The sequence below is a fragment of the Vicugna pacos genome, chromosome 9 (assembly GCF_048564905.1).
Source record: "Vicugna pacos chromosome 9, VicPac4, whole genome shotgun sequence".
Taxonomy (NCBI): domain Eukaryota; kingdom Metazoa; phylum Chordata; class Mammalia; order Artiodactyla; family Camelidae; genus Vicugna; species Vicugna pacos.
This window is the reverse complement of record NC_132995.1, coordinates 32,757,322-32,785,036: the sequence shown is the minus strand read 5'-3', so window position 1 is coordinate 32,785,036 and position 27,715 is coordinate 32,757,322. Positions and strand designations below refer to the sequence as shown.

General features: G+C 54.2%; 1 protein-coding gene across 2 annotated transcripts in view; it reads right to left on the bottom strand.

Moving 5' to 3' along the window:
* The window catches only part of CPNE2 (copine 2), a 45,210-nt gene extending 17,777 nt beyond the window's left edge, over positions 1 to 27,433 (bottom strand). The window contains exons 1-10 of one of the 2 annotated variants that reach the window (XM_072967411.1): positions 26,920 to 27,433; positions 11,799 to 12,013; positions 9,547 to 9,726; positions 7,713 to 7,787; positions 5,773 to 5,844; positions 4,590 to 4,673; positions 4,234 to 4,323; positions 3,182 to 3,280; positions 2,563 to 2,649; positions 1,113 to 1,172 (exon numbers count right to left, since the gene is read on the bottom strand). In XM_072967411.1, the coding sequence (XP_072823512.1) occupies positions 1,113 to 1,172; positions 2,563 to 2,649; positions 3,182 to 3,280; positions 4,234 to 4,323; positions 4,590 to 4,673; positions 5,773 to 5,844; positions 7,713 to 7,787; positions 9,547 to 9,726; positions 11,799 to 11,978 (927 nt within the window). In that variant the 5' untranslated portion in view covers positions 11,979 to 12,013; positions 26,920 to 27,433. The remainder of the gene's footprint in view (positions 1 to 1,112; positions 1,173 to 2,562; positions 2,650 to 3,181; positions 3,281 to 4,233; positions 4,324 to 4,589; positions 4,674 to 5,772; positions 5,845 to 7,712; positions 7,788 to 9,546; positions 9,727 to 11,798; positions 12,014 to 26,919) is intronic. The other variant, XM_006214520.4, reaches the window with a different exon arrangement.
* Positions 27,434 to 27,715: the final 282 nt, after the last annotated feature.

Here is a 27,715-nt window from a genome sequence, read left to right as displayed (position 1 = left end):
GGAGGAGTAGGTGAGGGACCCAGGGGATGAGATGGCCATTTGAGAACTCCATCAGGATCAACTGAGGGACCCGTGCAGGAGCACAGCCTGGTGTCTGGCACACAGGAGGTGCTCAGTATCATCTGCTGAGTAAACACATGCACGCAGGAGGAATAGGAGGGCCCAGCCTCCCTGCAGGGGAGGGGGGCAATGGTGACCAGGGGAGTTAGGGGTCAACAAGGCCAATCCCCTGCCTCCTTATAGTCCCACAGGCAACTTCCAGCCCCCATGAAATCTAGAGGTGGTGATGGACAGTGGGGAAGCCAGGTGGGAGGTGGACAGAGTATGGGACTCCAACAGGTTCCCCCCGGGCCTGAGGCTTCCCTTCAGGTGAAGAACAGGACAAGTCTGTGGGGTACACACTCCAGGTTACAGGCAGAGTGACAATTTACTCTTCCAACAAGTATTTACTGAGTGCCTGGTATGTGCCAGGCATTGACTGATACACTGAGGTTGGAGTGGAAACAAAACAAAGGCCCCATACTTAGGACACTCACAGTTGCGAGTCGCTAGTGGGATGGGGATATCAAAAAATACTTAAGAAAATTTCAGAGTGCCAAGTGCCCTGAGGATAATAAAACAAGAGAAGTGATGAAGAGGAACAGGAGGCATCCAGGGAGGTGATCTGGGGAGGTGACCTCAGTGTTACGGCCTGCAGGATGGCCGGGCAGCCGCTGTGAGAAGGTTCTGGGAAAGAGCCTTCCAGGCAGAAGGAACAGCAAATGCAAAGCCCTAAGACACAGCAGAACTTGGCTTGTTGTGGGAACAGTGAGGATCAGTGTGGATGGAGCCAAGTGAGCAAGGAGGAGGGGGCAGCACAGGAAGCAGAAAGGGGAGTGCGGATGAATTTGGCTTTGTTCCTTCTGAAGAAATGTAGCCAGGGACACTCTGAGGGCTGGGTGGCCAGGCCCTGACCTGCAGCTAAGCCCTGAATAAGGCCCGTCCACCTATACCCTCTCCTCTGGGCCAGTCCTTCCTGAAGTTTATCCCAAGTCCCTCCTGCTGCAGTGGCCCAAGCCCTTAGGGAGAATCCTCACTGGGGTTGAGTAAGGTGGGGCGGGGAAGAGCCTTACGGTGAACATGAGCTGGCAGCCTCCCAGGATGTAGTCCAGGAAGGAGTAGTCCCGCTTTATCTGGAAGGAATCAGAGGGTTCAGTTGGTCACCACCCTCACTGGGCCACACTGCACAAAGGCTCTTTGGGGGGTTGTTACTCTGTGCCCTGACAGGGGACAAGGAGACCAAAAAACACAGACGGACCACATCTGATTACAACAAAACCCAAATCTCTATCATAACAAAGCACTCAGAACAAAGGTTCCCGGCGGGGCGGGGGGGTGTGACGCGCGCGTGTGCGCGCGCACACACACACACACACACACACAAGATGATTCCAGGCAGTGTCCCAGGCCCCAGTGTCAATCATACCCAGCACTTTCATAACAGACCTTTCGGTCTTTCAGCCTCTCTAGCCCTTACCAACCTCAACTTTGAATGGAGAGAGGCCAGACCTCTGGCCCAAGGCCTCCTGCTGTAAATTAACGAAGCGACTAAAACATTGTTTGGATGGTCTTTGCCTCCTTTTGGCAAAGAATACTGGCCTTCTGGTTTTGGTGACATTAGAAGGGTTCCTTTCAAAATAAATGTATTTAAGTAAAGAAGACACAATAATCAGGAGGGAGGTGGTTCCAAAAAATAAAAAGGCAGGTGCCAAAAATCACGAACAAGGGATGTAAGTGACACAAGTTTCAGAAACAAGGACCTGAAATCATGATGCTGCAACCTGTCAGCTTAACTTTCACAGAGCACGTCTGCGTGGGAACTTTGCTGCAAGTTCATGTAAATCCTAGTCTCCAGATGAGGAAACTGAGGCCTGGGGTGGGCCAGCCAGTAGAGAGAGTGCCAGATCTCAACCTTCAGGTGTAGCATCCAGAGCTCTCATTGTGCTGGCCTCGGCTGCCTTCCTTAACATCCTGCCCGATTCCAGCAAATACACAGCCACCAGATACCCAGGTGGGCCTGGCCCCTGACCTCAGCCTGCCTACTGCTGGTATTAACTTCATTGTCCTTCTGGGCGGCCTCAGTTACACTACAGGAGTTGCAGTTGCCTAAGCCCTTGCTGATGTCACTGACAGAGGATGGGTACCCTAGCCTGAGGTCCTCTGCCTCTCTGATGCTGAACATGCAGTGGGCAAGCCTGGGAAGTAGCAACTGCCAACAGTTCCCCTCCTACTAGGAAACCTTGGAAGGTCATCTCATGCCTTGACTTCCACACAGCAATGTGATAGGAGACTAACCCTTTACACACTTTATCCTGTTAACATCCCAGTTCTACATACCAGGAGACTGAAGACCAGAGAGGCTAAGCTCAGAAGGTCACAGAGTCAGGATGTGATAGAACCAGGATTTGAACCCAGGCCTTGCTGGCTCCATATCCAATGCTCTGTCCATCCCTTCTGCAATGATACTTCTCTGAGTGACTCCCAAACCTGGCCCCGGCCCTATGCCCACTCAGGCTGGCTCACCTTGCAGGAACGCAGGATAATGATGCCCGAGTTTTTATAATTCTTCTTCTTCCTCTGCTTCTTGGGGTTGATACACTCAAATTCCCGCTGGGCAACACAGGAGGAGAAAGAGAAGCTCGGCTTGGGGCTTTCACAGGGATTGCTCCTCCCCTGGGCCCCAGAATCTACTCCACAGAGTTGACTAGGGGGTAGCATGCCTCCTCCAGGAAGCCTTCCCAGAAATGGTTCCTGCCACCTTGGGATCAGGCCAAGCTATACCCGCCCAAGGTAAGATCTACAGCTGCCCTCCATCCCCGGACAACTCTTCCATGTCATGTCCACTTGTGCACCCAGAACCGTAGCCCAGGGAGGGCCTGGCTTCTTGGAGTTAAATGGACAGCTCCTGAGTCCTCGCTAAGTACTAGATGCTTTACCTGTATAATCTCATTTCATTCTCATTCTATTCTTCTGCCTCTACTTGACAGATGGGGAAATTGAGGCTCAGAGAGACCGACTGTCTTACTCAAGGTCAAAAGGCAGAGAGGTAGGATCTGAGCTCCAGTCTGCCTGATTAAAAAACCCGTGCCCCTTCCCCACCCCCTGCTGAGGTCTTGGGGTCACGTGCATGAGCACATCTTACCGGGATGCCATCATGAGCCTCACACATCTGTGACACTGAGGTCTGGAACTCCCCAATGAAGTCATGGCCCCCATCGTTGTCATAGTCATAGCACATAACCTAGAGTGGGTTCAGTGAGATCACCCTAGAGCTGCCCTGCCTAGGAAGGCACTTACCAGCTCCCCTCACCTCCCTGAGCAACCCAACATCTTCTTTTTGGGTGTGCCTCCCTCTCCCCACAGATCTGACTAGCTGACTTGGGATGACGCTGGTAGCGCCCAAACTGCCTCCTGCAGGAAGACTTCCATGATTGCTGGGGAAAAGAGAAAGGGTGCCCACTCAAGTAATGGAAGCTGTTCTCTCTGGGGCAGGAAGCTGCACACCTCACACTTGGCTGCTAATCTGTCTTGGTCTCATGGGCCATGGCCTGGAGCCCTCCCCAGACTGGTATTTTTTCCCCAAAATGGGCACAAAAAAATACCATCTTGATTTGCTCTCTAACTTAGCTGCCGTGACACTCCTAGGAGGAAGGTAAGAATTATCATACCCGTTCCACTGATGGGTAACCCGAGGCCCTGAATGGGAAGCATTTGCCCAGAGTCTCATAGTGGCAGTAGTAGACCCAGAACTAGAACTCAAGTTTCCTGATACCCTGTCTGGGGATCCCTACATGGTCTTGCTGCCTCCCTGCATCCCATCTGCTCTCAGACACAACCCTGAGGACTGAGAGCTTTTAAAGACTAGTGATCATGGGCTTCATCACAACAACCACATTCGGCTGTTTCCAAGGCAATCCTGCATTCATTATCCCATCTAACAGCACACAGCCCTCCAGGAAGAACAGGGCAGTCACTGTTCCTGTTCTAGACAAGAGATTCACAGAGATGAGGGCCCTGCCCAGATCACTGAGAGTCAGGCAGACCCAGGAGAAGGACCCATGTCTTCCCCCCTCCCCCAACATGTTTTTTTTCCATCATAATAAAAGCTTTGCCAAGGCACCCCAGGAAGCCTCAGGTAGACTGGGAGGCTGGAGCTGTCAGAGTGCACAGCAAGGTTCTTGCAGCCCCCCTCACCTGGATGGGCTTCTCCATGTCCCCATCACACAAGGACACCAATGGCACAGTGAAAGGCTTCCACACAGGGTCCAGCGTGTACTTGATCACCTGGAGGACAGTGAGGAGCAAGGGTGAGCTCAGGCCCAGGTCAGCCCAATGGGACAGTGGGTAACAAGGTGGAGAGACCCACAGCCAGGCTTCTGGGGTTGGAAGTGAGTATCCCTGTGGCAGGGAGGGAATGGGTCCTACAGGTGCCACCATGGGTTTTCCTGTGCACTGCAGAGCTGTGACTGCCCAGCCCTGTCCTGAGCTGTTGGGGGTGGCTGGACTGCAGACCCCCTGACTCAGAGACTCCCAGAGCCCCACGCACCCACCTCAGTCCTGTGGACCAGCATCCACTTGCCATCAACTCCTGGTTTATAAAACTCGAGAAATGGGTCTGACTTCCCGAAGAGATCCTGGAGGAAGCAGGAGGATGTGGGTGAGGGAGGCACAACTCTACCAGATTCAGATGGGATGGAGGTGTGGCCCAGCTGCCCCCCCCAACCCAGCATCAGGAGTGGAAGCTGTGGGCAGAGCCAGCCTGGTCCCTCTCCCCTCAGCCTCTGCAGGGCTCAGCAAGAAGCCCAGGGCATCTACAGCCCCCAGGACCAAGCAGCATCCCCAAGAGAAACCACGCCATCTTGGGGTAACCAGAGCTTGTGCTCAGAGACCCTAAGCCTCATGGAAGTTACAACTCCAGCATCTTAGACAGAGCAGGACATCAACAGGGAGATTGTTCCCAGGGCAGGGGAGGCATGCATCCAGCCGGATGGGATTTTAATTTACTTTACTGGGAATCTGAAAAACTGAAACTATCCTAGCAGAAGAGTCCTTTAAAACTCCATTTATTAAAGTTAAAGAAAACCTGTCACTCTAAAGAGACTATATTCAAGAGAGGGGAGACATAAAATGAGTAAATAATATACATTAGGCAGCAATTAGTGTTAAAGAGACACATTAAAGCAAGAGAGGGGAGGAAATCAGGGATCACTGCAATTTCAGGGAAGACCTCCCTAGGGGTGACGTAAGAGCAAAGGCTTGATGGAGGTGAAGGAAGGGCCTGTCATGAGAATACTCAAGACAAAGAATAGCCCAGGCAGAAGGAGCCACAAGTGCAAAGGTCCTGAGGCAGGAGGGTGCTTGGTGTAATCCTAGGACATGAAGAGGCTGATTTGGCTGAAACAGAATGAAGGTTGGGAGAGTGGAAGTGGTGAGGTCAGGAAGTCAGGGGGCTGTGGTCACATCAGGTGGGGTCCCAAAGGTTATTATAAGGTCTAGAGTTTCACTAAGTGAGATGGGGAGCCCCAGTGAGTGGGTTTCCAGCCATGTCTTGAATATCTCTAAGTGAAGGAAACTCACTACCTTAGTGGTGAAGAGGTGTTAATTTGGGGTGGCCAGTAGGACTGTGTGCTATGGACTTGTCCCGAGAGGGGTGATGAAGGTCGTGACCAGAAGCCCCAGGGCTGGGGGAGGATGCTACTTCTTGATGGAGAACCCCTCCCCCATCTGCCTCACCTTCTTGTCCAGCTTCCTGCCTGCCAGACTCAGCGTGATGACTCGGTTGTCTGATAGCTCCTGGGCAGCGATCTGTAAGGCCAGAGGAATGCCAGGGGTCAAGATCTGTTCCCGAGACTCCCTCCAGCCCCTGTTTAGGCAGGGTGGACGTAGGTTGCCCCAGGAGTCAAATCTCCAGGGCTGGGAGGAGAGGGGAGGGGAAGGGTAGTGCTAGATGACATGGACAAGTCTCTTATCTTCCTAAAACCTCACTTTTCATCTTCTGGAAAAAGGGGTAATAACTCATCAGGATATGAGGAATCAGAAGTGACCCCAATGTGGCTCAAGAGAGGGGCCATGAGATGGCGGAGGGAGATGAAGCAGGAACCAAACACGGGGGGTGGTCTTGAGCATCTGGGAGAGGTTCTGGGTCAGAGAGCAGCCTGATAGGCCCCCTCATGCCCCCACTGCAGACCCAGAGAACAAACACTACCACCTTCAAACACCAAGGCATCGGAAATTCCAGCAACTTCACTGTGCAGCCAGGGAAACTGAGGCCCAGGGCAGGGATGGGACCACCTTAGCTCCCTCTGCTGTCTTGTCAGCTCACACTGGTCATCCATCCTCTGGGCCTTCTCCATCAGCCATGGCCCTGCAGGACCTCGAGGCTGCCATCTGCCTTCTCTCGGCCTCTCCCTCCCCCTTGCCCGCACAGTGGCAGGAAAAGCCCTCTGGCCAACAGAATCACAAGTGGGCTTCCTCCCCTCCCACACCTCTAGGATGGCCTCAGTCTAACAAGCTATTTGACCCTCAGAACCTCAGACAGAGGCCAGGCTGGAGGCCCCTTCTCCCCTTCTTCCACTGCAGCTGAGCCCTGCTCAACAGCCCTGTAGGGCAAACCCTGTTACTGTCCCCATCTCAGAGGTCAAGGGAACCTAGGTCTAGAGGGACCTGCTGGGAATGCTGGGGGCGGCATACCCGCCTGGTGGGGTTCGTCTGGGTTGGTTGCCACGTGAAGGGCAGCTGGCTTACGGAGGCATTTAGATGGGGAGGTTTTGAACCCCAAGAGGTGGGAAGAGGTTGGGAGGGGACATTCCAGGTGGCAGAAACAGTGGATAAGGGCCTGGGGTAAGTGCAGGGTATGCTACGAACTCAGTTTGCCTTGAATGTACGCAGGCCACGTACATGAAGCGGGTAAAACCCAGCTGAGACTGCTGGGTCCCTCACAGCCTAGAATGCACGGCTCCACAGGCAGCAGGGAGCCAGGAAGTTTCCAGAGTAGGAGAGTAACCGCTGCTGAACACACACAGGGACGCCCCCGCTCCATCCAGCACAGCCCGCTCGCCTGGCGTCACACATACTCTGAGGGGGACAGTCCAGAAGGGAATCTCACTAGCTGAACCGCCCCAGGGCACTTCCTCTTTGGGCTTCAGTTCCCTCATCTGTGAAACCAGGTTTCCCCGCCTTCCAGGAGTCTGAGGACCCAAGAACTCATCAGCTCAAAGGGACTGTGCACCACAAGAATCACTGCGCATCGCAGGCATCGCTGTGCATCGCAAGAATCATTGCGCATCACAGGAATCACTGCGCATTGCAGCCGCAGAGCTCCGATGGGCAAGGCACTCCTGAAACGCCTGAAAGACCCCCCAAGGGAGGATAGGCTGGGGCCAGTGTCGGGAGGGGGTGCTGGGAGGCTTCCTGGGATGAGCAGGGGCGCCTCTACGGGGTGGGGGCGGGGAGGCCGCCATGGGGGCCCTGGCAGTTCCCCCAACCCCAGCTTGGCGGGCCCAACGCATCATATGTGGAGCCAGGAGCCCGTTGCTAAGAGACCTGTTGCTAAGTTGTAAGTTGGGCTTTTTACTCCAAACAAAGCTGGTGATTATCTGCCAGTGAAGCGGCCCATTGATGGGGAGGGCAGTGGGCAGCGCAGAGAGGGAGCGTGGGGGGGGTGGGGCTGGTACCGTAATCAAGCCCTTCCCCGCAGGCTTGTCATTCATCAGCAGCAGAGGCCGAGTGATCTTCTTGCTGGAGACGATCTGGAGGGAGAAAGGAGAGAGAGGCACTTGCTCTGTGAGGGTTGGTGGGGAGACCTAAGCAAGAAAAATCCTCAACAGGCACTGCTCACAGAAGATGCTCTATGCCAGGCGCTGCCTAACCTCCCCCTGCGTGATCCTCACCATGGGAGCAGACAGCAACCACTGTTAACCCCACTGGGCAGCTGAGGAGACTACGGTCTCCAGAGAGGTTAAGACACTTGCTCGAGGTCTCACAGCTGGGATGGAAGCCCAGCAGTCCGATGCCCACTGACCTGGCTGCCCCCTGGAAAAGGCTCTTGCAAGGTTCACATTCTGAAGGCCACTGCAGGGAGTTTAGCCCCCTGACCGCCTCCCCCAGAGCTATCCAGACCCCATTCTTCCATCAGGGATCACACCCTGACTCCTGTTGTTTTGAACAGTGAATACGTTCACACAGGGTTCAAGGATCAATACAAGGTAGGAGGGAAGAGTGAGACACATTGTAAAGTCACCCTCCCACAGTCTCTGTACACCCCATTCCCCACCCACCACCATTCTTAGTTTCTTGGGGAAAATGCCAGGGTTTCTTTGTGCTGCTGTGAGCATGTTCCTAGTCCCTCTATGGTGGCTTTTCTCCCCAGGCCCACTCTCTGCCTTTCTTTGTCTGCTCTGTGTCACTGTGGACTGCATCACCTGGCTTCCCCATCCTCTGGCTTGTGGGGGTTCAACTGATGGGGGTGCCAGCAGAAGCTAGGAGAGCAGGAGGAGAGAGAGGCAGGGCTGTGGCTTGGTGGAGGATTTGTTGTTCATCATCAGCCTTGGCTCCAGTCCGGAGGCCCCCCCGGGGTGGCCACAGCTCTCCCCAGGCCCCTGGCAAGACCACTTCCTGCCCTGCCCCTCTCTCCAGGTTAGGGGTAGCCCGGCTTCCCGCTGGTGTCAGGCCCTGTGTAGGTTTTTCTGCCCCTTGTTTGTTCCTGGCCCCTGGCCCCTGGTCCTTAAGCTCTCTCCTCAGTTACTCTTGGAGGGTATAGACACATGGCAGGGACCCTGACAGACGCACCCCACTTCTTACACAACTGTTGGGCCCTGGCTTTTTTCATTGAACATCATCTCCTGGAAGGCCCAAGGCACTTTGGTCTCCATTGGAACTTCTCAAAGCCTTTTCCATTTTATTTATCCACTGCCTTTTTCTAGGCTGGACAGTCCTTGAGTAAAAGATGGGGAAAGTGAGGTCCAGAAGGGTGTAGGTGCTTGCCCTAGGGCACACAATCATCAATAATGACTGTGTCAGGGGCTCCTCTATTAGCTCACCGAGAGCTGAGCCGGATAGGGAAGTGTGGCTCAGAGAGGGAAAGGAAGTTGCCCAAGGTCACAGAGTGAGCCGGCTGTGAAGTGGGACTACCATGGGTGTCGTGGTTGCTGATCGTACGCTTCTACCCCAGGAATTCAGACTGCACTTGCTTACTTCTAACAATCAGAAGCTCTGGCCACATGGGACCCCCACTCCTGGGTGGCAACAGCCGGCTGGTGCTGCGCTTAGTATCTTCCAGTGGGAGCATTTCAGCCTGGCCCCAGCCCCACCAGGATACTTCTTCCCTTTTGTGCCTGCTGGCTTCTAAGTCTGTCTGCATTTGTGATGCCACCTCGGAAGCCAGCCAGGGAAACTGAGCCAGGGAAAGCAGGCAGCAGGGACCCTCCCCATCCTTGGGAGCCGGGTGATGTGGGGAGCCGGTGTAGGTGCCTGTCCTGCCCCCGCCCACCCAGAGGGGGCCTGGCTCACCGTGCCCAGGCTGCAGGAGAACTGGCCCAGGAAATCATGCTCCTCAAGCTGCGTGCTGGACTTGTCCTGGTCAAACAGTGCAAACTTGAGCTTTTGCACCTCTTCAAAGTGGTAATCAAGGACAAATTTCTTGGAGAATGCGGGGTTGAGGTTGTTGATTGCAGTTTCTGTCCTGTCGTACTGGCAGAGGGGCAGGGAAACAAGAGTCAGAATTAAGCAGTTGGTTCAACCCTTCTCAGCTGCTGGAAATCATGGTGTTAATTTGCTGAGCACCCATCTCTGTGCTAGGCCCTCGGGGCCAGTTACCTGGGTGACTGAGGTAATCATTACTCCCAGCTCACAGATGAGGACATGGAAGCACAGAGAGGTTTAGTGACTTAGCCAAGGCTGAACAGCTAGAGGGCAGCGTCAAGATTTTAACCCACGTCTGACTCTAGCACTCACATTCTTCAGTCTCTGGCCTTAACTCCATACTTAAGTGCCAGGGTAAGGATGTGGTCCTTGTCTAGGCAGGTGACAGAGGGAAAGTCCTATTTCCCAGCTGGGCCTCAGTTTCCACTTCTGTGAAATGAAGGGATGTGACTGTCTGTGGTTTTCATCCTTTTTATTTAGGGAGAACCCTTTTTTCAAACTACACTTTACATGGAAGCTGAGAGAAGAAACAGAGAGAAAGAGGAGTATTTAGGGGAAGGTGGGTTCAGGGGTCCCCATCTCCCTGGGGGCAGATGTTGCTACCTTCATAGAACCCTGGAATGTCAAAACTGGGAATGAGTGGCCCCCGCTGTCCCACCGACTGTGGAAACCTGGGGAAAGACAGGGCCTTGTACTGTGGGTCACTGGTGGGGCTGCGATGGGAACCCCGCCTCTTGGCCTCTCTGCATGGAGGCCCCAAACCGCGGAGTCTGGGTGACAGTCTATTTTGGGGTTGTGTTGATTTTTCCTCCCACCCATCCCATTTCCAAGGGCCAGGGCAGCAGGGAAGGAAGAGGTCTTGGCCCCAGGCTATTTTTAGCCAGGGTGGCCAGCCTGGGTGGGAGAGAGATTGTCAGGGAGAGTGGGGGGAGTGCCATGGGTGGGGGTGGGTGCAGTGGGTGAGGACACCATTTCCTGAGGGATAGGTGGGGTTCAGGACATGCTGGCTCAGGCCTGGGGCTCCCCCGTGGAGTCCTCAGCGGGTCCCACAGCCCACCTCCCACTTCTGGCTGCATCACCAATATACTGGGTGAGACAGGAAAGTTCTTCCCCGCTCTGGGCCCCAGTTCCCCTCTGTGAAGTGGGTAAGCAATCCCAGCCCATTTCCTTGGCATCAGAAGAAGGAGCCAATGTCTGTGGAAAGTCTTTGTAAACTTCAGGATGCCCAATGAGGCCCAGTTAAATAACTATGTAAAATAGAAACATACTTTGGAAAATCTTCATGTATATAAAACTACCTGAAAGGCCGGATACCAAACTGTTAACAGTGGTTCTCCCTGAGAGGCCAGTTCCCAATCATTTTGATTTTTCTTCTGTAGATCTACCTGGGTTTTCTGAATTTACTACAATGAATATAGACCCCTTTTGGAATAGGAAACAAAGTCATTTTTAAACCCTGAAAGTCTTAACAGTTTGGATTTCTCAATATCCTTCCTTAAGCTGCATCCTTCCCCAACCCTCGAGCCAAAGTCTTTCAGCTCAGAAGTCCTTGGCTGTGGCTCTATCAACATCCCCAGCTCTCAGGCTCTCCAAGGCAGGCAGGGAAAAAAATCCTCATTTCAAAGATGAGGAGACAGACTCAGAGAAGGATAGCCACTTGCCCAGGGGCACATGGCAGGGAGTGACAGAGCTGGGTCTGGGCCTAGCTCTGGGACTAAAGTCTGAGTTCCCTGTTTCTCTGTTGGCTCCTCACTGACTGTGCTCATTTAGGAATAAGTGGGGAAAGTTATTTTAAAAATGGAAGCAAGCATTTTGCTAAACTCTAAGGTTTTAACTATATATTATAGTAACTTAAAATATAATGATATAAAACATTAATATAAAATTACATAAATATATGAAATAATAATTTAAACACAAATATAATTATTTTAAGTAACATTATAAACATTTTAAATAAAATTTAATTTTAAGAGTAACAATTTTCTACATAATCCCCAGTCCATACTCCAAATACTTCCAACGGCCTGACGCCAGGTCCCTGGGATCCAGTGGGAGTCCCTCCCCAGCCCCTAGCCACCTTCCACCCATCGCAGCCGCACACAGGAGGGGGCTCTCACCTCAATCCACCTGCCTTCATTCTCTGTGAAGAGGACACAGAAGGGGTCGGACTTGGAGGTGACATCCCGGTCCAGCAAGTTCTGGCCACTCACCGATAGCTCCACCTTGCACACGCAGTACTGGGAGCCCAGGGGGGCTACCCCCGATGCTGGGGCACCCCCACCCGGAATGTAGGCCATGGGGGTTGGCAATGGCGGCAGCAGTTCCTCGCAGTCTAGGAGGACAGCACTGAGGGTCAGAGAGGGGACAGACATCTGCCAGACAGACGCCTGGGGAGATGTCACCTCCTGACCCTCAAGACGTTGGTAGAGAGATGGAAGGAAAGGTGTGTGTAGGGGTGGGGAGGAATGGGATGGAATAACAGGCTCAAAAGATTGGAGAAAGGAGAATGCAGGAAAGGCACGGAAAAGGAGTCTCTTGTCATGTGCTCAGTTTGTCTTTGAAGTTATTCTCTGCTTTGGTCAATCTTTGTGTGATACACACAGATTCAAGTTGCCTCTGTCAGATCAGCAACAAATCACAGTGGACACAGGCATCCCATTCATTTTTGCCAGAAAAACCGGGGCTTCTCCTGAGCAACTGACATATTCACATCTTGTGGCTACAATGGAGCCTATAAATGCTCAGCTTTCCCTCACTGCTTTGGCCACTAGGAATCTCACTTCTGGTCACTTATCCAAAACTTGGCTTTGTTCATTGTCTGCTTGGTCACCCTGTATCACCAGCTTAAGCACAGTGACTGGTGCACAGGAGGCACTCAGTATACATTTGTTGAATAAAAAAGGTAAGTGTATAAATCAATGAGTGGACAAATCCTCCATATCGCTCAGATCCTGCCTGAGTTGGTCCTTATGCTCAATGTTGAATCTACCCTGTCACTTGTACACGACTTAACAAAATTCCATGCATTGGGCCTTACGTACCTCCTCCAATGTCAAGGCTAATTACTGACATTTGCTTACTTTAAGCAGATGTGTTTTCCTCCAAGTGCAAAGTGTTCATTTGGAGCAAGTATGGAGGAACCCATCTCAAGGGGCGGAGAGGAGCTCTGTCTGGGTCCCACCCATAACAGGCCCTGTACACAAGCCAGCTGGCTCTCTGTACTTAATCTCCCTCATCTGCCCCCAAGACATCATGACACAGTCCTCCAAGGCTCCTGTGGCCAGATCTTCTCTCCACTGGCACATCTGAAGTTAACATAGGCCCACATCTGTGTGGACGAGTCCAGTCCCAAACACTTATGTACAAAGGCCAGGTTCCAACTCCTTGACTAATATCTCATCCCTTCACTATTGAGTGGGTAACTGGCCCTGCACTGCCCCAAAGGAGGGAGGGGAGAAGAGGGCATTCCTTCTGGGACCACAAACTCACCTGACCACATTGACAAGCCCTGACTGTGAGCTGAGCACGTCACCTGCATGATGTTGCTAATCCTTATCCAGTCTGACGAGGTAGGTCCTAATATCACCCCATTTTCCAGACAAGGACACTGAGGCTCATTCATTCACTCTAGAGTATTTACCGAACATCTACTAAGTCCCAAGAACTGCGCCAGGGCAGGGACCCTGCAGTGAGGAGACTGCCCAGCCCTAGCCCTCTTAGAGCTCAGTTCCACCTGGCTGAGAGTATGGGAGGGCAGCCAGGTCCCGAGGGCTGAAGGCTCTGAGAGGGAGTTGGGGCTTTATTCTAAGAGTGATGGAAGTCTCGGAGAGTTTTAAGCAGCGAGGTGGCATGATCTGATTTCTGTTTTTAAAAACTCACTCCAGCCCCTGTGGGGAGACGGGGTTGTTAGACTAAAGAGAGGCAGCAGGGAGGCTGGCGAGGAGGCAGCTGTCATCCAAGCGGGAAGGACTGAGCCACAGTGGCAGTGCTGGGCCCACTTCCCCTCCCTCTGACCCAGCCACAGCCTACTCCCTGAGTGCCAGCCTCTCGCTGGGCAGATGAAGACCCCGTCTGCAGGAGGCCTGGGCGAGCGTGGGTCCTGCAGCCAGAGGCCCCTCTCTGGCTCCTGACCCAGGGTCCCGGGAATGCCTGGAAGGGGGAGGGTCTGGACAGTGACAGAGCCAGTGCTCAGCCCCCTCCCTCCCACCGTCTGTCCCTAGAACCTCATTATAATCACAGGAGCCCAGAGCATCAGGAAGGCACTGCAATTTGCCTGCAGGATTTATTCCTGTCGTGTAAAAATTAGTTTCCATTGGAGGGGCTGGAGAGCTGTACTGCCTCTCACTGTGTGCAGCTGGGTGGCCGTGCCAGGTGGGGGAGGGGCGAGCAAGTCCTCGACCCGGAGAGGACAAGGCAGGACAGGGATGTCCAAAATGGACATCTTGCCGGATGGCTGAGAGAACACCTGTTTATGCTTACAACTACCCAGAGGTGGGATAGGCGACAACGGTCACCCCCATTTTACAGATAAGGAAACTGAGGCTCAGAACAGAAGTTACCTGTCCAAGGTCACACAGCCAGGAAACAGCAGAGGCAGGGTGTGAGCCAAGTCTCCAGACTCCCAGGCCAATGTGTGGCTAGGGTTTGGGGACTGCTGGGCATGGTGGGGCCCTAGAACCTGGTGGGGGCACCTTGGGAGTCAGCCAGGCCAAAGGGAGCCTGAGTCTCAGAGGGCCCCAGAGCACCCAACGTCACCCTGTCCACACCCCTGTCTCTCCAATCATCACTAATGGGGTGGAATCCAGCTTATCCACCTCCTCTCCACCTCACTGGCCCCCTTCATGACATGCTAGATGCCACCTGGACCACCATCCCCCCTGCTGCCATGTCAGAGACCTCTGGTTTCATCCTGAGGCGTGTCAGGTACACACGCCCAGATTCACACACTTCCTTGTGTGTGGACACACAGATACACATGGACACATGAGCCCCCAGACCAACAGACGTAAGGCAAGCGCTCATATGAACACTCTGGGGCCACTTCTTCCCCACCCTCCCCGTGAGCTCAGCCACCATCATCACTTGCCTTGGTTACTGCACTGTCCTCCTGACCCTCACTGGCTCCTGGCCAGGATGCCCAAGGTCCCAGGGGAGGGTCAGGCTGGGCGGGGTTCTTCAGAGCCCACCTCAGCTCCACCTGGATCAGGGCTCCACCTGGATCAGCTCACTGGCCCCAGCTAGCTTCAGCAATGGGTAGGTGGGCGGGGAAGGGGCACTCCTTCCCCAGCTAGGGGCAGGTCCCCCATCCCCAACTCACCCTCTGGTTGGAAGCTTCTGGATCCCCGAAACGGGGAGCACATGATGTCTGGAGTTAGGGCAGGCGGGGGTCAGAGTGGGCCCCTCTGTGCCAGCCGGCAGCGGGCAGGCGGGCCGGACCCTGAGGCCTGACGCAATGGAAAAAGAAACCACAGCTTAGGCTGGGCCGGGCCCCCTCCCCTCCTACTCCAGCAAGAGGGCAGGCTGGCAAGGTGTCATTAAGGGAGGGTTGGGCCTGCCATGCGCATCTGGGCAAGATGGAAATTCTCTCTTGTTCCCTCGTGCAGCACCCGCTGCCCCCCCCCCGGGTAATTTGAGGTTTCAGGCTGGAGAAGGGGCCTGCAGCACTGGGCCTACTCAAGGATGGTCCTGACGCCTGGCCCAGATGGACACAGGCCTTCTGGGGTGACCAATGCCCCAGGGAAAGAACTGGAAGGCAGGGATACAAAACTAGTAGTTCCTTTCACAGATGGGTTAACTGAGGCAAAGAGAGTGCAGGGCTTGGGAACTCACATTCATTCGTCCATCCACCCATTCAACAAATATTCCTTGAGCACCCTCAGGCTACAATGAACAAGTCAGAGGCTTCAGCCCCCACAGGGTCCACTGGCACCAGATCCTAAAGCATCCTTCAGGCAGAAGGATTTGGAGACTGGTGCTGAGCCACAGGTCCAGAACAGTTTTAGCCAGAAACCTAGGAACCCATCATCCTTGACTTCGCTCTTTCCTTCACCCCCTATATCCCACTGCTGCTAATTCCACCTTCAAGTTGCATCCAGTATCATCCCCATCTCTCCACTTCCACTGGCCAGGCCCCCATCACCTCATGCCCAGCCATGCAATGGCCCATGTCAGGTCTCCCTGAGCAACCCCAGCCCCTAGACTCTCTCTTTTCCACATTGGAGCCAGAGGGAGTCTTTAAACATACAGATCAGATGCCACCACAGCTCTACCTGAAAATCTTCCAGTGACTTCCCTTTACAGGTCACACAATCCAAATTCTCCCCAGGACAACAGGGCCTTACCTGACCCCACCTCATGTCACATGTCCCCTCACTCCCTGCACCCAGCTACACTGCCCTCCTTTTGCTCTGTGAATATGCGAACCTCTGTCTTGCCTCAGGGCCTTTGCACTTGCTGTTCTTCCTGCCAGAAATGCTTTTCTTCACATGACAGGTCTTAGTTGTCAGTTTAACGTTACCTCCTCAGAGGCCTTCCCTGGTCAGGGAAGCTAATGTAATCTCAGTCCCACAGTTTTCCTCACAGATCAATGCAATGTACAACCATTCACTAATTTGTCTATTTGCCTTATGTCTGTCTGTCCCTCTAGAATGTAAGTTCCACAAGGGTGGAATCCCCACTGTTTCCCCAGCACCTAGAGCAGCACCTGTGCACAGTGAGTGCTGAATAAATATGTGCCAAATGAACGAGGGAAGGAAGCAACCAGGCACTCTCTTCAGTCTGCAGCCCCAGAGGAATCACAAGCACCTCCCTGCTGCACACATCACTTGAGAGATCACAAAGCCCCTTCTCAATCCCTGGACCCTCATAACTTGTACAAGAGGCCAGCACTAGAGGGTTTAGTGTCCCACTTCACAGGGATGGAAACTGAGGGCCAAGAAGGGGCAAGGGTGCTTCTAAGCTAGGGAAGAACAGTGCTTCAGCTAAGAGCGAGGGCTGCTGGACTCCATCTTTCCCGCCCACTCACTGGCCCCAGCGGCTCAGGACCCAGGAGCTGGGTTGTGAACGCCACCCACTGTTGGGAGGAGATGCTGAAGTGGCCTGAAGGGCCCCAAATTAGAGATAGGCAGTGAAAGGAGACCCCAAGAGAGGCAGGCACAGAGGCCGGGGGAGGCAACCGACTGAGGTGGCGATCTGGAGACCCAGGTCAGGGAGAGAGGGATGAGAGGTGCAGGGCAAGGCTGAGGCGCCCAGGGAGGCAGCAGCCCTGACTCCAGAGTCTCGTCTGGTGGAGACCATGGGGTAAGTGCAACCGCAGGACGGCTGTCAGCACTGGGGGGGCATCGTGTGCCCTCTGAAAAAGCATGTTCAACCTGATGTCTGAAAAATGAAAAGAAATCCTCTTTTCAGTGCCAACCATAGGAAGTAATGCTCTACAAAGTTTTGGTAGCAGTTAAAAGGATGGGGAATACTGCCCAGTGGTTAAGAGTACAGACTCTGGTCTCGGACTGCTGGGGTTTGAATCCCTGGCTGTCAATTACCTACTATGTGACCTCAGGCAAGTCATTAACCTCTCTGGTCTTGGTTTCCCCCTCTATAAAACAAGAACAATAAGAGTGCTTTCCTCAGGTTGAGGATTAAGTGAGGTAAAGCTCTTGGAATGACACTATGCAGCTTGCGCGATTCTTGATGGCTGGGGACAGGGGAAGCAGGTCAAAAACTGGGGAGATGTGTGAAGTTTACGGTAAAGGGGGCCAGCAGTTAAAACTGTTAAGAATATGCCCCAGGCTCCCCTTCCCAACTGGAAGACACAGCTCACAGATGCCAAAGTAGACCAAGGTGGTGGATGAGGGGCCAGGGAGGGAAGAACAGATTCAGACCCCACATCCGCATGCCCTTCAAGGTGTTGCACTCCTGGGTGTGGCCTCCAGGGCCTCTGGATCTCCATCCATGCAGCAAATCCTGCTCAGTGGGGTCTAGTCACTGACATTAGAGGATCCTGGGGCAGCCTTAGGCTCTCACCTCTCCAAGTGTGGCTCCCAGATGGGCCTACTCAGTATCTCCTGGGAGCTTGTTAGAAATGCAGGTTCCTGGGCCCCAAACAGACCTGCTCAATCAGAGCCCCCAGAGTAGCACTTGTATTTTAACAAGCCCACCTGGTGACACTGTTGGTGGGGGTGGCTAAAGGACACACAAATCCCAGATGGGTGAGTAGGTGGGGCATCTTGTTGAAATGCAGATTCCAATGCAGCAGTTTGGGGAGGGACCTGAGAGTCTGCATTTCTGACCAGCTCCCAAGTGCTGCTGAAGGGCCCATCTGAGACCACAGTGTGAACATCGAGTTCCTAGGGGGAGGATGCTATGTGGCCCCCTAGTGGCTGACCACACCCCAGGGATGGCTGTGGTTTAGCCCACACTTGGCATAATTAGCCAGATGTCACACTTGGTCCCCATAACAGCCCTGTCAGCTTCACATGCCGAGTTCCTGTCGGGTCTCAGCAGACCTCTGAGTTTGCAACCTCTGGTCTAGATGGTGACACTCTGATAACTGGAACCCTTGGCTAACCAGATGCCTGGTCCCCACTGGCCCTGACGGTTGCATTCACTGAGCTTTCAGGGCTGGAATGTGCCTTGAATGCATCCAGATCAAGTTGCCTCCTCCACCCCATTTCCCAGGTGCATCCAGATCAAGACAAGCAGCAACTGTATGAGGGGTCTCCAGGGAGAACAGAACCAACAGGGTATCTACATATAGAGAGAGATTTCTTTTAAGGAATTTGCTCATGCCATTGTGGGGGCTGGCAAGTTGGAAATGTGCAGGGCAAGAGGGAAGACTGGAAGTGCAGTTAAGAGTTGATATTGCAGCCCTGAGTCCAAACTCCACAGGGCATGCCAAGCAAGCTGGAAGCTAGGCCCAGTTTCTATGTTGCCATCTTGGGGCTGAATTCCTTCTTCTTGGAGAAACCTTAGTCTTTGCTTTTAAGGCCTTCAACTGATTGGATGTGGCCCACCCACAAGTGGAGGATAATCTGCTCTAAGAAAAGTCTATGGATTTAAATGTTAATCATGTCTAAAAAATACCTACACAGCAAAATCAGATTGGTGTTTAACCAAATAACTGGTCACCATAGCCTAGCCAGTTGATAAATAAAAGTAACCATCAGAGCAAACTTTAGGTCCTAAGAGGGTGCTGAGGCTGCAATTCCAGGCCAGCTCTTCTTAACTGTGGGAGAGGCCACTCCCACTCTGTTAGCTGGAAGAGAAGAGAGGGGGTGGTATGGCTGATGGAAACATAATATAAAATGAGAGTAATAATAATGCCTGCCCCAGGCACTGTGCCTAGTGCGTTATGGACTTAAACTTCTATAGCTTCACAGCACCCTTGAGTGAGGCATTATCACCATCCTCATTCTCCAGATGAGCAAACTGAGGCTCGAAAGAATTTGCATTCCAGGGCCTCTGCTAATATGCTCTGGACAAGTCATTTAGTCTTTCTGAGTCTTGGTTTAGTTTTCTTATATGTCAAATAGAAATTACAAAATGCCTTACATACTGTAGTTGCTAGCTTAAAATGAGAAAAAGCTCTCTGTGACTCCCTACCATTCTCAGGAGAACATCCAAACACACTGACAGAGCCGCCCACCGCAACATTTCTGGCTTTAGCTGTGCTGTACACTACACTAAGTTCCAGCAGTATTTTTTCATGCCTCTGTAATTTTGCATACCCTGTTCCATCTGCCTAGAATGCCCTTCCCCCTTCTTCACTTACTTCTGTCATTCTCCAAACTCAGCTCGACAAAATCAAGTGCAATCAATACCACAATGCTCCCCCCAACTCCCACCCCCGAGATGGTCAAAATCAAAAAGGCTGATAATATCAAGTGTTGACAAGGATGTGGAGCAACTGGAACCCTCACGCATTGCCAACAGGAGTGAAGACTGGTACAACCACTTTGGAGAAATGTTTGGCAGTGTCAACAAAGCTAAATAAATTCACCCCTTGTGACAAACCAGCAATGCTTGGTAGAAACACACAATGTGTTTACCAAAAGACAAATGCAAGAACTTTCAGAGCAGCACTATTTGTAATAGCCACAGTCTGGGAGTCCCCTAAATGCCCATCATCAGAAGGGATAAATAGAATGGTCAACATCCACACAACGGACGGCACTGCCTGAGCATGAAGGAAGCGCAGGGGCACCAACAATAGGAGCGGGTCTCACGAGCATGTTGAGTGCAGGAAGCCAGACATAATGGAGCATGGCAATCTGTATGACTTCACTTACAGGAAACTAAACACAGGCAAAGCAAATCTATGCTGTTGGAGGAGGGGGTTGCAGGATAGTGTGAGAGGCTGCTAGTGGCCAGAAAGTGCCACCAAGAGGCTTCAGTGATGGTCAAGCTTCTGTTTCTCAGTTTGGGTGCTACTAACACAGAAATTTTTGGTTTGTGAACAGTCATTGAGTTGTATATGTGGGAAGTCAGCTTTTATACGTCAACAAAATGTTTAAAAACACACACACACACACACACACACACAACAGAGGAATAGATATAGCTCAGTGGTAGAGCACATGCTTAGCATGTAAGAGGTCCTGGGTTCAATCCCTAGTACCTACTTTAAAAAAAAAAAAAACATAGAACTTGGGGACTGCTCTACAAAGAAACCCCAAGCCCTTGGTCTTGGAGGGGGAAGCACTTACATGGTCATCATATTGTAACCACTGGCTTAGGAAATGTCACCCTCACTTGAGCTTAAAGATGGGACCAGGTCTTATTTTCACTTCTGTTGTTCCCTGTGCAGAGGGGCACTGAATGGGACCTGGACAAGTGTTTGCTGAGAGTAAGGAAGAGTGAAAAGGTGAAGGGAAGAGGATCTGCGGCATCTTGGAACTATAGAAGCCTGGGGCTACAGTGTCACAGAATCCCAGGACTTGGGAATTCTGGGATTTCAGAATCAGGATTTCTCTGAATCGCTGAGCTGAAAGGCTTTACAGTTAATCTGGTTCCACCTTCCAGACACACAACTCCAGCCACAGCCCCACCACCCCAATGTGCCACAGCCTTGGCTCATGGAACATGGGTGTCCAGCCCCAAGCTGCTCATACTCTCTGGGGCCCTCTCTGCACATTCACTGCTACACTGGCTCCTGCCAGGCGGTGCACAGCCCCTAGAGAGCAGAAGGGTGTTCTCGTCAAGGTAGGGGGTGGCATCTTGTCATAAATCACTTCTCCACCTCAGCTAAGGCTGCTGCGCTCTGAAGACGCTGCACTCCCGATAGGCCATTATGGGGATAAATATAGATGCAGACAGCATGGTGAGGAGGCTGCCGCAGGGGTCGGTCCTGATACCCTCCCCCCGGGTCCCCAGCTTGGCCAGACCACACCCAGAGAATGGTCATTCTCTGTAGCCCCACTTAATCACTAAGCTCTGGACTCTGGGGCAGGCGACCTCCTTCAGGACCCCCAGGACCCCTGTACAGCTGAGCCTTGTTCTGAAGGGCTGGGCCCTGGGGTCTCCCCAGCCTATCACCCCAGGGGCTGGCGCAGCAGGCTGAGAGGCAACCTCCACCCTTCCCCTCAAGGAGTCCCGGCACTGGGTTCTGTCCCGCTTCTGCCACCTCCTCCCTCTAGGTCTTAGCGCCTTCATCAGCAAAGTGGGGCTGGCAATGCCCTGCCCTCCCGCCTCCCAGCAAGAGCTGTAAGGGATGGGTGTGGATGGACTCTGGGATGCAGAAAGTACTTCAGGGACCTCGGGGTGGGTCCGGCCAAGTTCAGAAAGGGGACCAAGCTAATGGAGGGTGGAGGGCATGGTGGCAGTGACCACCGGCCAAAGTCATTCCAACCCAGCTTCATTCAAAGGGGACTGTGGGGCAGCCTCAAGGCCTGGGGCACAGCCCTGGGGCCCAATCCTGTGGCACCCACAACTACCCAGGGGCCTACCATGGGGAGAGTAGGAGACAAGGGCTCCTAGCTCTCTATGTGAGCTCCCCACAAGTCCTTTCCCCTCTCTTTGCCTCAGTTTCCCTGCCTGTCAGGGCTCAGCGTCCTTCCAGCCCTGGGGAGTCTACAAGTGCCCCTCAGTCTTTGCTGGGCTACCCTGGGCTTCTAGCCCCAAGCTCCTGCCCAGACTCTCAGGGCTGACTGGGACTGAAAAGTCATCTGGGCTCACCCAGTACCTGAATCACCTTGTGGGTTCCTACTGCAGCTGGGCACCCTCTGCAGATGGAGAACCCCACTTTTTGTCAGTGGTTTTCACCCCACCACACTGAAGAGGCACACCCGCCTCTTCTCATCCAGACAGTGGGGAGGGGCTTCTATGAGCCTCTGCATCCAGGCAAGAGGCCCACAGCCCAGCCGTGGGCCCTCCTCAGCAATTCCTTCTGGCCAAGGACATCGCCGTCTGCTCCTCAGCTCCTGGTCCCAGCTCCCAAGAAGTCTTCACTGAGGAGATGGAAATAACAGCATCCACCGGGTGCTTCCTGTGTGCCTGGCCCTGTCCTGAGGTTTGCACGTTTCCATGTAGCCTCCCTGCCACCCCAGGAGATGGGCCCTATTATTATCATCCCATTTGACAGATCAGAGAACTGAGGCACAAAGAGGTGAAACAATCTGCCTGTTAGAGGTTGAACTGTGCCTCCCTGGAAGAGATGTTGAAATCTTTACCTCCCAGAACCTCAGAATGCAATCTTATTTGGAAAGAGGGTAGTTGCAGATGTAATATGAGTTAAGATGAGAACATACTGGAGTATTGGGGCCCTTATTCCCACACGACTGATGTCTTTATGGGAGGACAATGTTAAGACACAGTGGGAAGGCAGCCATGAGGAGGCAGACTGGAGCGACGCTGTCACAAGGCAAAGGATGCCTGCAGCTACCGGAAGCTGGAAGAGGCAAGGAAGCACCCTCTTCTAGAGCCTTTACGCGGGAGTGTGGCCCTGCCGATACCTTGAATTTGGACTTCTAGCCTCCAGAACTGTGAGAGACTGCATTTCTGTTGTTTTAAGCCACCCAGTTTGTGGTGCTTCGTTCCAGCAGGTCTGGGAAACTAACATACTGCCCAAGGTCACTCAGCTATTTGGTGGCAAAGCTGAGTGTGAAATGAGGCAGAGTCCACTGTCTTACCCAGCACAGCACAGCCCTCCAGGGGGCCACAGGGATGTGACTCTGACTCACTTTGAGAGATTGTCGGGGCCCCAAAGTAGGGAGAGGTTGGATATCATCTCCTGCTGGGACCTGAGCACGCTGTCTCCTGTGTCATGGGGAGGGGACAGCCAGGGGACCTGGGCAGGCCAGATGTCCCTAGCTCCTGACAATATACAGCAGCCACTGAAGGAGACAGAGAGCCGGACAGTGGGGAGAACAGACTCTTGGAATATGCTGATCATGTTCCCACCTCAGGGCCTTTGCATGTGCTGCTTCCTCTGCCTGGGCACTCCTCCCTTCTTCATTTATTCAAAAATATCCATGAAGCATCTGCTGGGAACCAGGTAGGCTGGGCACAGCCATGAATGTCATGCCATAGATTAACACCTCAGCTTGAATGTCACCACCTCCTCCTCCAGAGGTCTCCCTGACCCTCAACAGCCTCCGGCCCCACCTCATCACTTTACCCTGCTTCATTCTTTTTATGGCATTCTGCACGATCTGAAGTTTTCCTGTCTCTTTGTCATTTGCTTGCCTCACTCTGTCCCCCCAGCTCTATTCGGAACTCCGCAGTTGTACCCCCAGCTTCGGCACAGTCCCTGGTGCAGAGAAGCCATTCAATAAACATTTGCTGAGTGACAAACAGATGGCTGCATGGTGAGGGCAGCCTTCTTGGAAGGCAGGGACCCAAAGCCACAGGTGGAAGAGGAATCACACCATTTGGGCAAAGCCCTCTTGGGTTTACAAGCCCTTTTATAGCTGCTTTAGGAACCACATGAAGAAAGCACTGGGAACAACTCCCAGTTAAAAGTTCCCCATTTTCTAGATGAAGAAACTGAGGTCACATAGGTTAAGAGGCTTGGCCCAGGTCACATGGGGGATGGATGACTCTCCCCAGCACACGCTAGTCCCCTGGGTCAGCAGCAGGTGACGCCCCACCCAGGTCAGCAGCCACCATGGCCGCCTCCCCCAGACCCCAGTCCTTCCGCGCCAGACAAATCCCACCTTCTCCCCAACTCACACCTTTCCCACCCCCATAGCCAGCATTTGTCCGTCCTCTACTGGCAAGGCCACTGCCCTCTGGCTGCCCCCTAGTACTCAGTACAGTGAGATGGGGATCCCTCCAGAGACCTTAAAGGGCAAGCTCATGATTCTTCCAGGCTCCATCACCCAACGTCACAGACCCATTTAACAGGAGGCTACAGGAGGGGCGGGCTCAGCCATTCATCTTCCCAACACTGACTGAGCACCCAGAGCCCTGAGCAAGATGGACGCTGCACTTGTGCATCTGGGGAGCTGACCCTCTGGGGAGGAGGGCAGATAACAAGCTGACACACAAATGAACAGATCAGGTGCCTGGAGAGAGTGGCTAATGCTCCGAGAAGAATCAAGCAGGGTGGCGTGATAGCAAGGCCTCAGCTGCCATCCAGTTTCATCCCAGGCCCTGGAGGCAGGTGTGCACAGGGCTGGCGGAGAAACACTCCAGGACGTGGAACATCACAGTCCTCTTGATTCCACCACGCAGTGGAGGTCAGGCGGCCCAACCAGCGGAGAGGACACTGGGTTGGGAGCCAGGAGGCACCTTGGACCCCTGCTCAATCCTCAGGCCCCGTGGGACCTCAGGAGGCCATGAATCCAGAGGACCCCATAGCTTCCTGGCCACAGTGGGTGGGACATAATCATCACCTTCTTCAGTTGCTGCCTGCCAAGATCCGAGGGTGACCCGGCCTCCGAGCTCCCAAGGAGCCCACCCTGTGTCCTACGGGGTCCAGGCAGGAGGGAAGGGGATCCTGCCCCCTTTCTGAGGCCATATTCTCCCAGTGGGAGTGGCTGGATTCTTGAAGTGACTGGCCCTGACTTAGCAGCCCCTGGAAGGGTCAGAAGAGGGGAGGGTGAGGGAGACCTCCAACAGGCAGACAGGATTTGGCCCTGATTGAGGGCTTCTCAGCGGGGACCTTGCCTGGAGACCATGCCCCTGAGGGAATCTTGAGAGAAAGCTCTTCTGTGTTCCATCACTCCTTAGAGCCATGCGAGGCCAGCTCCAGGCAGGGAAAGCGAGAATACCCCACTGGATCTGCCATCCCTCATGGTGTTCTCTTGAGCCTAGGGGCACCTTTCTGCTCAGGACCCTGCCCAGAAGCCCGACATTTCGACTCTGAGGCTTCTGTCCCCAGGGAGGAGGTGGGAGACAGAGGAGTGAGCTGGCCTGATAAATCCCAGAAGGAATCCTAAATCAGTAACCCACATCAGCCTTACTAATATTCCCATGAATAATGATAAGGATGGTTAACTGAGAACTTATCACATGAAAGTCAGTCACAGCGCTGGTCCACCAGCCCTTTGTCATCTAATTTCATCCTCACAACTATCTTTAAAGAAATACACAATTACAATAAAAGACTATAAATGTGTACCGAGTATTGTTCTCACGACTTTACAGGGACAGAAACTGAGACTCTCTCCCCGACCTTCTTATGTCCCTGAGTTTTTAATTCTCGTGGCCTCTGGAAGGGAACTCCCTTGAAACACCACCAGTGCACTCAACTTTGCAGAACACCTCTGCCCTGCCCAGTTCTAGCCTCCCAGCAGACCTGTAAACTGGACTGTGTCATATTTTGCTTTACTTTACAGACAGAAAAGCGCCCAAGCCCTACGAGTGACAAGGCACGCAAATAGGTCGTGGCAGAGGGCCCGGAGAACCCAAGCGTCCACCTTCTTAGCTCCTGGTTCTTTCCATGGAGAAAACTGCCCGTGTGACCCCTCCCACTCCAGCCAGCTATGTCACATGCCTGGGGCAGTCCCAGCACTCACTGGGCCCCATGCCAGAGGGACTGCATTAAAACCACTCCTTTATGTTTGCACCCAGCCTCCAGATGCACAGGCTCTGGACGATTAGCCCATTTTACAGATGAGGACCTGGAGGCTCAGAGGGGAGGAGGGTCTGGGGCCCAGGCCCACTGATGGGTAGTGTTCAGACCCAGGTCTCCCAAAGCTCCCCATCAGGGCTGGCCACTGTAAGCTGCCAATGCGTAAGGTTACCACCTGGCTCCTCTCCCCAGTTACTGAAGCTATGGGAGCCCCAAGAAACAGAAAAAGCCCCCCATCCCTCATTGACAGTCCACACCTCTAGAGGTGCAAAAACTAAGGGAAGACAAACAAAGGACCGCTCAGATAATTCTCCCAGATCCTTTGCTCTCGTCGCTTTCCCCAGTACATGGCGGGGCTGGGGGAATCACAGACACCCGAACCTCCAACTGGCTACCAGAGCCCTGGGTTCCAATTCCTTGGGCAAATCGCAGCCTCCTCTGAAGAAGTCCCTTCTCCAAAAGGGCTTGTCCAAGGCTGGGGGATGGGATGGGGAGAGGAAAGTAAGAATCCTCTTTCCAGAGAAGCAGCACTGCGGGGGATCGCGGAACGGGAAGAAAGGGCCTGGCTCTCTCTTTCGCCATGCTCCCCCTTCCCCGCCCCTCCTCCGCAAACACACAGGTGCCAGACAGCTTTTGCGGAAAAAAAAATAGTTTGCAAACACCGACTTCTGGGAAGCTGCCCAGCTCCACTCCCTCTCTTCGCTCCCCATTCCCGGGCCGGGAGCTGGCTCTCTAGCAGTTTCCTGGGGCTAGGGGGACGCCGAAGGGTTTGGTGTTGGGCAAGGGGGCAAGGAGCCGGGCCGAGCCAGCCTGGAGTCAGCCCAGAGCCAGCCCAGAGCCAGCCCGACCTCAAGACTTCCGCCGCTGTGATGGTGGCGGGATTCCACCTTCCTGACACCCCCACGCTCATGGGGGAGGTAGCTGGGTCCCTAAACAGCTGGGCTCGGACCCCGGAGAGCGCTACCATACTCCGGGGACCCTGCCCGCTGTTCCCCCTCAGTCGGGACAAAGCCGGAGCGCCCCCGCGTGGCCGGGTCGAAGCTGAGTCACCCAAACGCCGGAGTCCGGGGACACGCGGGTGGCTGGGGCTTGAGGCTCCGCAGCCCCTAAGGCGGAGCCCAGCTTCCTTCCAACCAGCCACCGGCGCCAGAAGCCGAGCCTCAGGGCCGAACTCGAGTTCTCGAGCCAGGGCGCCCCGCCCGCCCCTTGCCCGCCGGCGCCCCACTCACCGTGGGTTCCGCGGGCGCCGCCGCCCTCACCGCGCGGCTGCCGTTCCCCGCGCTCCGGGCCACCGAGGCATCCCTGGGCGCTATCCTGCTCGGCCGGGCCCGCGGGCGCGGGACGGGCTCAGGGCGCAGCCCGCGCGGCCATGGCCAGCTCGCGTGCGCTCCCAGCTGCTCGCGGTCGGGTCCTCCTCCCGGGCCAGGCGGGCTGGCGGGCGTCGGCAGCCGCTCGGGCTCCTCCCTCGGCCGAGGAGGGGGCGGGCGTGGGGAGGGAAGTGGGGAGGCGAGGCGGGCGCTTCCTGGAGGGGCGAGCGTTCCCCGCGGGCGGAGCAGGGGCACTGTCCTGCCCGCCGCCTGCGGCTGCGAGCCCGCGGCTGGCGCGCCTCGGACTCCGGTCTCTCAGCGCCTCGGGGCCCTGAATGTTCGAGGCCGGAAGCCGAGGGTGCGAACGTTCCAGGCTCGGGCTCCGCGGATCGGAATGCCGCGGTTTCGCACTCTCCCCGGGCCGGCCTCGCCCGACCCGCGGGCCCCTCCGAGTTCCCAGCGCTGTGCGCTCAGGGCCGCCGACGCGGGATCCGAGGGGTGGGCTTAGCCCGGCCTGCGAGGCCCTAGGGCGCCGCCTGCGGCCTTGGCCCCAAGGGCTGTAGGGCTCAACCCTGCGCCCTCGGGGGATACACCACCGGCTTTGGTTCTGTGCCGTATTGGGCAGCACTAGGACCGCAGTGTTTCCTTCCTTTTTATTTCCCCCCCTTTTTTTTTAACCCCAATAGTAAAAGAGCTCTGCGTTTTCTTGCCGCTGGAG